The sequence below is a fragment of the Equus przewalskii genome, chromosome 1, assembly GCF_037783145.1.
Source record: "Equus przewalskii isolate Varuska chromosome 1, EquPr2, whole genome shotgun sequence".
Classification (NCBI taxonomy): domain Eukaryota; kingdom Metazoa; phylum Chordata; class Mammalia; order Perissodactyla; family Equidae; genus Equus; species Equus przewalskii.
The window spans coordinates 81,401,734-81,412,321 of NC_091831.1; the positions used below are offsets into that span (position 1 = coordinate 81,401,734).

A 10,588-nucleotide genomic window follows, 5' to 3' on the forward strand; every position below is an offset into this window, starting at 1 on the left:
CCTGTGATGGAGAAGGGGAGAGGGGCATGCAACAACCAGTGCACAGATCTTGGCTGACTGAGTTCATACCTGCAGTGCCCATGTAATAATCCCAATCAGCAGCTTTGCTCACCTGCAGAACTGAGCCGGGGGCGCACTCTGACCAGGGAACTAGGCAGGGTACAGACCTGCCTGATTCAGATCCTCAAGCGAGGAGTTTTGCTGACCCTAGAGCCCAGTTCACCCACGCCCAGGCAAGGAGCTGAATCCCAGCCCCAACCACGGTGGGGAGTATCTTCTGGCCCCATCTGACCAGAAGGGCTGGTGACAACTCCTGGAAGCAGTGTGGTCCAGTGGCTTTTGTGCCAAGAGGTGGGTGGGCAGAGGTGATTCCCCGAGAGCAAAGCCAGTACTGGGCATGGAGCCTTCCCATGCTACACACAGGCAGGGGGATTAATTCCTAGCGAAATCTGAGGGTAGCTCCCCACCTCTCCTAACTAGAGAACCTGTTTAGAAAATTGAGAGTAGCCTGCAGTGGCCCTCCTCCTCCCACCCAGGCAAGGGACTTGTGACATAGCCCCACCTGCTGTGGAGAGTGTCTTTCAGCCTCATCGGACCAGAAGGGCTGGTGACAACTGGAAGCTGTACAGCCCAGCAGGAATCAAGCTGAGAGGTGGGCTGGCAGAGCTGAAAGTGTGCAGAGCAAAGCCAGTACTCTGTTCGGTCAGGGAACTTGAAGTGCAAAACAATGAGCCGTATGGGCCCTGGGTCCCACCCTGTTGCAGGGAAGATCATTCATTGTCCCATCTGCTGCTGTGTGTAGTACCCAGTCTCAATCATCTAGTGAGTGTGACCAGAGAATCCAAGCAAATACAGAACCCACCCTACAGCCTCACCTGGGTAGGGCAACAAGTCAGCAGTCCTATCTAACTGTTCTCAGTTGGTGGCACACACCCCCAACACCATCCTCAGAGCTCAAACCATTGCCTTGCCTCCAGAATAGACCATAATAGCAGGCCCCACCTGCCCAAGGATGTTACTAGCAGGCACATTCAGAAACCCAAACTGAGCTGACTGGTGAAGAACTGTTTCTGTCAAAGCAAACCTGTCAAGTCTGGGAGAGGAGTCCAATTACTCAAATGTGCAGATACCAGCGTAAAGAATCAAGGATCACAAAAAATCTGGTAAATATGACGTCACCAAAGGAAACTAATAAAGCTCCAATAACTGACCTGAAAGAAATGGAGATCTATGAACAGTCAGACAAAGAATTTGGAATAATCCTCTTAGTGAAGTTTAGTGAACTACAAGAAAACACAAATAGACAACTAAACCAAATTAGGAAAACAATGCAAGAGCAGAACAAGAAGTTCAGCAAAGAAATAGCAGCCATCCAAAAAAAAAAAAAAAAAAAAACCCAAACAGAAATCCTAGAGTTAAAAAATACAATAACTGGGGGCTGGCCCGGGGCTGAGTGGTTAAATTTCTGCATGCTCCACTTAAGTGGCCTGGGTTTGCAGATTCCGATCCTGGGTGTGGACCTACTCCACTCAACAGCCATGCTGTGGATGCATCCCACATATGAAAAATAGAGGAAGATGGGCACAGATGTTAGCTCAGGGCAAATCTTCCTCAAGCGAATAAAGAGGAAGACTGGCAATGGATGTTAGCTCAGCGTGAATCTTCCTCAGCAAACAACAACAACAATAACAACTGAACTGAAGAATTCAACAAGAGTTTCAAAAGTAGACAGGGCCATGCGGAAGAAAGAATCAGCAACCTAGAGAATAGGACATTGGAAATTACCAAGTCAGAGGAGTAAAAAGAAAAACAATGAAAAAGACTGAAGAAAGGATTCCTCGGGAACTATGGGACACAACGAAAAGAAACAATATTTGCATTGTGGGAATTCCAGAAGGAGAAGAGAAAGAGCAAAGGACAGCAAATATGTTTAAAGTAATAATGGCTGAAAACTTCCCAAACCTGGGGAGAGTAATGGACATCCAGATCCATGAGACCCAAAGGTTACCAAATAGGTTAAATCCAAACAGAGCTACACTGAGACGCAATATAATTAAATCGTCAAAAGTCAAAGACGAAGAAAGAATTGTAAGAGCATCAAGAGAATAGAGGGAAGTTACATGCAAGGGAAAACCCATGAGATTATTGGCGAATTTCTCAACAGAAACTTCACTACAGGAGAGAATGAGAAGACATATTCAAAATATTGAAAGAAAATAACTGTCAACCAAGAATTCTACATCCAGTGAGGATGTCCTTCAGAAAGGAAGGAGGGATAAAGACTTTCCTGAACAAACAAAAGCTGAGGGAGTTCATCACCACCAGACCTGCCTTACAAGAAATGCTAAAGGGAGTTGTTTGAGTGGAAGTAAAAGAACACTAATTAACATCATAAAAACATAAAAAGACATAAAATTGACTTCCTATTAGGGAAGATAAAGATAGCTCTCTTCCCTCCAGTTGTTTAAATCAATATTCAACATTCACATAACTGTATTTCTATGTCACCATCACTTATTTTTACCAAATTTTCCATCAAAATTATAGAACATTTTATGCAAATCCAAATACAACACACACACACACACCCCACACACACACACCTTTCCTTGGAGATTTCCCTCTGGAGTCACTTCATCTTTCTGCTCCAGTCTAGACTGGGTGTTCTCCAGTTCTGAAAAGTTGTCATTCTGGCTCTTTCTTATTCTATTCTCCTGGTTGGAGTTCCTCTGTTCTATGTCTGGTAGCCAGAATTTTACTCCTTGCTGCTTATATGCCCTTATTTGGTACAAGCTGCACAGCTTTCTATAGGTTCAAGAGGAAGAGGGTATGGGATTTTGTGTGTCTGAAAAGGCCTTTATTTTATTCCCCACTTCATAATTCTGACTGGGTGAACATTTCTAAGTGAGGTACAACTCAATAGATTGCTACTGAAAAGCACGATGCTTTTTTGCCTCTCAAATCTTGTATATAAATCATTTTCTTTCCCATTGAAGAAAGGAAGAATGAAGTCCTTTACTATTTTCTCTTTATTAATCATTCTCTGAAATTTTGCAATAATGTGACCCGGAGTAGGTTTATTTTCATTTACTGTTCTTAACACCAGGTAAGAATTCTTAAATTTTTTTCTTCACTTCTGGAAAACTTTCTTCTCTTAATATTATTTAAGAAATACATCCCTCTTTCCCTTTGTTCTCTCTTCAGGAACTCCGGACAGATTGAACCGTCTGGATTGTTATTCCTATTTTCTTATCCATTCTCATCTGTTTCCCATTTCTTTTTCTTTTCAGTTTTCTGGAAGATTCTTCTCAATTTTACTTCCAATACTTTTATTTACTTTTTATTTCTGCTGTTGTTTTGGATCTTTCAACAGTATTTGCCAAAGTACAAACGTGCACAAATCATTAATGACAGCTCAAAGAATCATCACAAAGTGAAGACAGCATGTTACCAGCACCCAAGTCAAGAAACAAAATGTCCCTCATGTCATTTTATGCCCCCCTTTCTATCACTATCCCTTCCCTAATTCCCAAAGGTAATCACCATCCTGACGTCTGAAAGTACAGATTAACTTTTTTTAAAAAAAAATTCATATTAGATTTCTGGTGCTCTCACTACATACACACCCACACCCACAAAAGTAACTATGTAAGGAGATGCTTATACTAATTAGCTTCACTGTAGTAGCATCTTACTATATATATGTATATAAAAACATCATGTTAAATATCTTAAATATATACTGGTATTTAAAAAAGAGGAATAAAAATATTTTTATACCAAAAAAACCCACCTCTGTTTCCCACTAGACTGTGAGCTTCTCCAGGGCAAGACCATACTTGCTGTGTTCAGCGCTTCATCTCTGGGACCTAGCCTGGTGCCTGGCATGGAGGAGGACTCCAGAGCTGAGTACAAGGAATGAATGCAGGAATGCAGGAAGGAACACAAGGTCCTTGAGGTTCTGGGCTCCAGGAGGCACTCTGCACTCATTGGGAGCCTGGCCTATGGTCAAGGCAGGGAGGACCCTGCTGGACAGGCTGTAACTTAGGCAGTCTCTAGTCTGCAGGCTCCCAGCATAAGTGGCGTGGGAATGCTGAGGGAGGTGATACAGGGAACCTGGGCAGCCCAGGCCCCTAAGGACCCCCTGACTCAGCCTGGAGAGAGATGTATTAATTTTGAAGGAGTAGCAAAGGTGAGGCAGGCCAAGAGAGGCAAAGACCAGTTTTGAAGGCCAGTGGGGCCCAGTCTCTATCCTCAGAGATCCCCCTTAGTGTAAGCCTGCAGAGGCACACACACCTGCTTTCCACTCTCCCATCCTCTCTTCTCTCCCAAGAGCCTAAAGCTGATGCTCAGCCCATTCCACCACCCCCTCCCACCCCCACGCCTAAACTGGCACAGCCCAAGTCGGGGCTGGGAGCGAGGAGTAGTTGATGCAGTGACAGAACATTCAAAAAGATAGATGGACCCGGCTCAGGGGTGGAGGAGCTTGGGGCTGCCTGGCAGTGCTGGGCGGAGAATGTAGAGTCCTCGCACGCACCGCGCCGGAGCACTCCGGACTAGGCGGTCCCCAGATCCGCCAGCGGCGTGGAGCATAGGGACTGCCCCTACCCACTGCACAGCGGAAGCGGCAGCGTCCAGGTGAGGGGAGGGTCCACCCCAGTGCGGGAGGGTTTGTGGGGCCTACGAGAGCAAGGTCAGGTTGGTAAAGGCCCTGACAGCCGATGCCTCCTCTTGCTCTGGCCCTCCCCCTGACAGCATCACAGCGGGAAGACACTAGCGAAGCCTCGGAGACCGCACGTCTCGGAGAGGCGCAACAGATCGAACCAGAATCGTTTCGTGGGGGCCAAAGGGGAGGACCTGGTCATGGCCGGCTAGATGCTCTTCCTCCTCGGGCTTTGGGCCAGCGCCTAGAGGCTGTATGTGTGCATGTGTCTTTCCGTCCGTCTGCTTGGTGCCCTCCAATCCATGCTCCCGCCTGCCTCCCTTCCGAAGGCTGCCCGGAGGGGTCTCTGCTCTGCCCTGGAAGCCCAACCCCAGCCCAGCGCCGGCACCACAGGCTGTGTGCGCGCCCCAGGGACTCCCTGCGACCCAGCTCACACTTGTCGCCCCCGCCTGCTCCCCACTTCCCGCCTCTGCGCGCTGGCACTTCAAGGGGGTCGGGGTGAGACCTGTGGACCCTCCGACTGGGCACAGAAAGTGCAGACCCTGGCACATAGTAGATGAGGGTCCGGGAGAAGTGTGGATGCGCACGCGGAGCCCTGCTGGTCAAGCCTCTCCAAGTCCTTTCCCCCTAACTTCTCATCGTCCAGCTCCCGGTCCCCCCGCCCCCACTCTGGGTGGGGAAGCACCAGAGCCAAGGAATCCTGCAGTCTCCTAGTGGTCCCCCGACGGCCGCTGCCGTTCAGGACTCGGAGGACTCCGCGAGTCCAGGGGCGTCTCGGCCCCGGCGCGGTCCCTGGACGGAGCCTCGCTCTGCAGCCCTCGGCTCCCCCCGCTGCGCTCCGGCAGCCCAGCCCTTCTCACCTGCTCTCCTCTGCTCCGCCGCCTCCGCCGCCGCGGCACCGCACCCAGCAGGACTGCGGGCCCGAGTGTGAGCGGGAAGGGATCGCCCGACGCGTCAGCAGTGCGGGGGTGGGGGCTGCCGCCTCTGTCGGTGGTGGAGCCTCCGACGTCGCCTGTTCCCGCGGACTCGCGACTGGCTGAGGGCGAGCCGGCCTCGCCTGTTCTCTCCTTCCTCCTGTTCCTCCTCCCTCCCGTCTCTCCTTTTTCCTCCCTCTCCCAGCCCCACCCCTGTGTCTCTCCCTGTCCGTCCTCTGTCTCTCCGCCCCCCACCACCACCTCCCGGCCCCCCGCCCCTGCTCGGACGGCTTCCCGGATGAGCTCGTGCGAGGGAGGCAGAATCCAGGCCTGAGAAGGGGGTGCAGGACGTTGCCCCGCCTGTGCCCACTGTCCCCAGCCCAGCCTTCCCCGGTCCCCGCACTCCCCCAGCCCCATTATCCTAGCTCCGGCTAGCAGCGCAGAACCCAGGGGAGGGCTGCGTCTGGGGAAATCTGTGCCCTCCCCACCGTCTAGGCCAGGCTCCAACCCTACTACAACTTCTTTCACAATAATAATGATGATGATGATAATAATAATAAACCTGTTTGTTGATCACTGCAGGTTCTCCCTCCTTTTCTATCCCCACCCCATCCCTGCTGGCACTATGCTGGGAGGGGCATACGGACCTGGGGATGCTTAGAGACACGCAGTCACAGGCAGACACTCGACTCTCCCTCCAGACAAAGCATCCCCCCCTCCGCCCCACACAGGAAAACACACAGACAGACCCACAAAGACAGACCCTGCCCAGACAACACACACACAGTAGACAAGCAGACCGAGAGCAGACGTGCACACACTGGCAGTGCAGACCCCCACAGGCGTTGTCTAATACACAGGCGTACCCCAACACCGCGAGCTCTCCTCGCTGAGTCCGAGGACTCTGCGGCCATCACCTAGCCAAGGGCTTCAGGACAGAGAGTGGAGCACAAACGAGGGCCTGGGGCTCCTGGGACCCACACTCAAGGTGGGGAGACTTCTCTGACAGCCCTGAGCGGCTGCTTTCACTCAGAGATCCAGTCGGGACTCAGACCCGCACGGCCTGGGACACAGCAGACACACCCACAACTGTTCCCCTACTCCTCGTAGGCTAGAACCTGGTTCTCTAAAACGAACACACACACGTCACACACGCCCGTTTCCAGAGATGGGGCCCTGAAAGATGGGGCCGGTTTTCCTTCCGCTGCCCGAAACAGCTCAGCCTCTACTCCTTTTTGGAGCCTGGACCGGACAGGATGCCCGGCTCGAAGGGAAGCCCAGGCCGGCGCCTCCAGGCTCTGTGGCGATTCAGGGCGTGTCCTGAAGGGGCGGGGCCCAGCGCGTCCGGCGGGAGCGGGTCCTCAGGCTCCCCCGGGCGGCGCCCTGGGGCGCTGCGCTGGGCCTGGGAGGGCGGGGCTGTTGCAGGCCGAGGGGGGCGTGTGTGCACCAGGGTGTCCGTGGGTGAGAGTCCCTGTCGGACTTGCTTCTCTCGTAGCTCCTTCTCCAAGTAGCAAAAGAGCCACAGGCTTCCCGGGTGCCCACCGAGCTGAGACCTGGACTGAGGCTAGATCCGGCTCACCCGACCCTCGGGCTGGCCCTGTGCCAAGCTGCCCACCCCCAACAGTAAAGAGACTCGGTCTCAGATAGACACGGTTTATTGATTCAAGCCGGAGGCACCGCGGTGCAGCCGGCCAAGTTGGCACTGGGAGGTACGAAGGAAAGATAGACAGACAGACGCATGGCTTTACACAGGGGAGCCCCGAGGTGGCGGCCCACGGTCCCCTTCATCTCTGTCAGGAGCGCATCGCTTCGCGTGCCTCTGTGCTCCACGCCCCCTTGGACCAAAAGGAGAGGGACACAGAAAGGGTCATGGAGAGGGGATCCCCGCAGGGGAAGTCAAGACAGGGGAGGGGCTGGGGTATTCGCTGGAGGGGGCGGGCCCTGAGCCTGAGCTGGCCAGTGAGCTCACAGAGCAGCCACCTTGACCGAGGGGTGGGGAGTGGGTGGGTGGCCCGGAGGAGGAGCGGGGCTGCTAGCTGCGGGTGTAATAGTCGTAGTCGTCCTCACACTCCTCAAAGGGGCCAGGCGGGCTGCAAGGCGCGCCGTCTGGGTCGGACACAGGGCGCTCACGCAGGCGCACGGCATCGTACAGACCCTGCGGTGGCTCATCCAGCAGCACATCGCGCTCGGAGCGGGAGCGCGTCAGGAGGCCCACGTTGCGCAGCAGCAGCAGGACGGGCGCGTAGAGCAGGTTGGCCAGGCCCATACCAAGGCTCAGCTGCGCAAAGCCAAGGGAGTGTACAATGTGGCCCGCCACTATGGGCCCGAGCGCATAGGCCACGGAATACGAGATGTCGGCGATGGCATAGACGCTGCCGTAGACCGAGACGTGGCGCACGTCCACCAGGAAGGCGAGCGTGGGCAGCAGCGCCGTGTCCACCAGCGCAATGCCGAAGCAGAGGCCGCAGAGCGAGATCGCTAGCGGTGCAAAGGACCGGCAGGCGGGCACTACGCACGAGCTGGCGCCGATCACTGCCAGCCCCAGCGCGCCGTAAAGCCACTGCAGGTGTGGGTAGCGCGCCGCCAGTCTCACGGTGAGGTAGACGCCTAGCACGTGTGGCACGAAGGCCGGCAGCCAGGCCATGCCCACCTCCCACTCGGACGCTGCCATCGTGCGCTTCATCCACGTGGCGATGGTGGGCTCCAGGAAGGCGAGGGGGATGTTGCAGGTGGTGAGCGCGCCAGCCACCACGGCGATGTAGGGGTCCAGCATGAGGCGGTGGATGGGCGTGCCCACAGGGAGGTTGGCTCGCGCTCGCGCCGCGGCCGAGAAGGGCTTGGCCACCGCCAGCAGCAACACAGCGTCGAACAGCGAAACGGCGGCGAGCACCAGAAAGGGCCCTTGCTTGCCTGCGAACTGGTGGAGGAGGCCCCCGAAGGGTGGCGCCACCAGGCTTCCGAAGCTGATGAAGGCCAGCGCCACGCCCAGCGCGCGACTGCGCTCGGGCTCTTCGGGATACTTGTCCGCGATCATGGCAATGCCGGACGTGTCCGCGAAGGCCGAGCCCAGGCCCTGCAGGCTGCGGGCGGCGAAAAGCGTGGCGTAGTCCTCTGCGAAGGCAAACATCACGGTAGAGGCGAACATGACGCCCAGGCCGATGAGCAGCGGCACGTCGTAGCCCATGCGGTCGATGAAGGGCCCGCTCAGGGGGTTCACAAGCAGCTGCAGGATGGCCTTGGAGGCAAAGAGCACCCCGATCTTCACGTCCTCGCTCTCAGTGGGGACGTGGGGCTGCGGGGCAGACCGGGTCGGCCGCGCGGCCGTCGGGGACTCTGAGGTGTTGACCATGTCGGCACTAGTATTGGCCGGAGTGGGCGGCGGCAGGATGGGCACCCGCACTTCGGTGGCCGGGTTGGGGCTCCCGTGCATGTGGGCGACATAGTAGGGCACGATGGGCACGATGACCATGTACAGCATGTTGTCCAGGAAAAGCGCGACACACACGATGACCAGCACCAGGCGCCGCTGCCGCCGGGGCTCTTGCAGCGCCGCGCCTACCGCCTCCGACAGCTTGGTGGCTGCCGTCCGGGCCTGGCCCGCCGGCGCCGCCGGTTCCATGGCGCCTGCCCGCCCGCTCTTCCGAGGACGCCTCCGCCGGGGCCGGGCGCCGGCGCCTGCAGTGCAAAGAAGAGAGCACAGAACTTCGGGGTCGCGGTCGGCGCCGCGCGACGGCCCCCGCGCCTCAGGTGGCTGCAGGGCTCATGGCCCTGCGCCGGGGGAAAGGGAAGGACCGCCGCTGCTCGGAGCCGAGGCCCGCACCCGCCGCCGCCGGGCTCAGGGGCGGTCAGGGCAGGCGGGCTCGCCGAGGGGCCGGGGCCGGATGAGCGCACCGCGCCTCCCGCGCGCCCGCAGCCGCCCCCGCAGCGCTGAGAGGCCGCCCGCGCGGGCCGAGGGGCATGCTGCTGCCGCCCGCCCGCCGGCTCGCTGGCCCCGCCGCCGCTCTCCCCTCCCCTCGCGTCGGCTCTTGCCTCCTCCTCCGCCGCCTACTCTTTTTTTCCTTTACACTCGGGGCTGTGACGCTGCGAGTCTCGGCCCCCGAGTGGTGCCCGGGCCACTTGCGTCGCTCATGCTAATACGACGTCGGCGGGGCGGGGGCCGGGGGCGGGGCGCGGCCGGGAGGGGGTCCCCTCCCCAGATGCGCCAAAGCTGGAAGCCCCAGGAAGGGGTCTTGGCGCGGAAAGAGTCCTGGCCAAGCCCCTGAAAATGGGTGTACCGCGCGAGGAGCGTGTTCTCCGCCTCCCCAGTTCTAGGACCCGCGGGGTCCGCGCCCGCTCCTCTCCCCTCGGAAGGGGGCGCGCAGCGGCCGCTTCTCCTCCGGCCCCGTGGGAGAGGGGGGCGCCGGGGGCTCCAGATCTCCGTCTCAGCCTGGATTTCGGCGCATAGCAGGCAGGGAGCCCCCGAGGTGAGCCGCGGCTGGATCCATCCGTTCTCGAAGCTGGAAAGTGGGGTGGTGACTGGAGGGGCGCCGGGTATGGATCCCCCAACCCTTTCCCTGGCCACGCCCCCTGGCCCCTTCCACCCCGGGGAAGGGAGGGGGAGGCGCAGAAGCTGGTGGACCCGGTTCCGACAGACCGGCCCTTCCGGAGAATGTCATAGCAGAGAATTCCAGACTATGAGCATCTGGGGATGAGGGGAGAAGTCGCCTCGCCCCCACCCAAGGCCCCAAATATCAGCCCTGCCACTCCCATCCTCCCGCACTGCCTCGCCACCCTTTCCCAGCCAGTACTCCCCCTTTCCGTTTTAACTGCCCGGGTCCCCCAGCTCCGCCTCTTCTTCCAACCCTCCTCATACCCGCGCCCGCCGCTCTCCCTCCCCCCACCCCCCAACTCTAACTCCTCCCAGGCCCTCTGCGCCCTGGACCAAGCCCTCCCTCCGCTCCTGCGAGGCCCCGCCCCCTTCCCTCCCCCACCTCCCAATCTCCAGAGCGGCTTTCAAGTCCCGGGTGGATCT

General features: G+C 57.5%; 2 protein-coding genes across 2 annotated transcripts in view; both read right to left on the minus strand.

Annotated features, from left to right (window-relative positions):
• CHAT (choline O-acetyltransferase) overlaps window positions 1–6,894 on the minus strand; it is a 57,194-nt gene extending 50,300 nt beyond the window's left edge. Inside the window, exon 1 of the mRNA XM_070615175.1 lies at window positions 5,524–6,894. The gene's annotated coding sequence lies outside the window, so the exon portion shown is untranslated. The remainder of the gene's footprint in view (window positions 1–5,523) is intronic.
• A 322-nt stretch (window positions 6,895–7,216) lies between these two features.
• SLC18A3 (solute carrier family 18 member A3) lies at window positions 7,217–10,337 on the minus strand. Its single transcript, XM_008521995.2, has one exon. The coding sequence runs from the start codon at window positions 9,194–9,196 to the stop codon at window positions 7,610–7,612; it is 1,587 nt and encodes a 528-aa protein (XP_008520217.2). The 5' UTR covers window positions 9,197–10,337; the 3' UTR covers window positions 7,217–7,609.
• Between the last annotated feature and the right edge of the window lie 251 nt (window positions 10,338–10,588).

Bases quoted from the DNA above. Each gene is read 5' to 3' on its own strand.
- SLC18A3 (XM_008521995.2), bottom strand. From the start codon at position 9,196: ATGGAACCGGCGGCGCCGGCGGGCCAGGCCCGGACGGCAGCCACCAAG.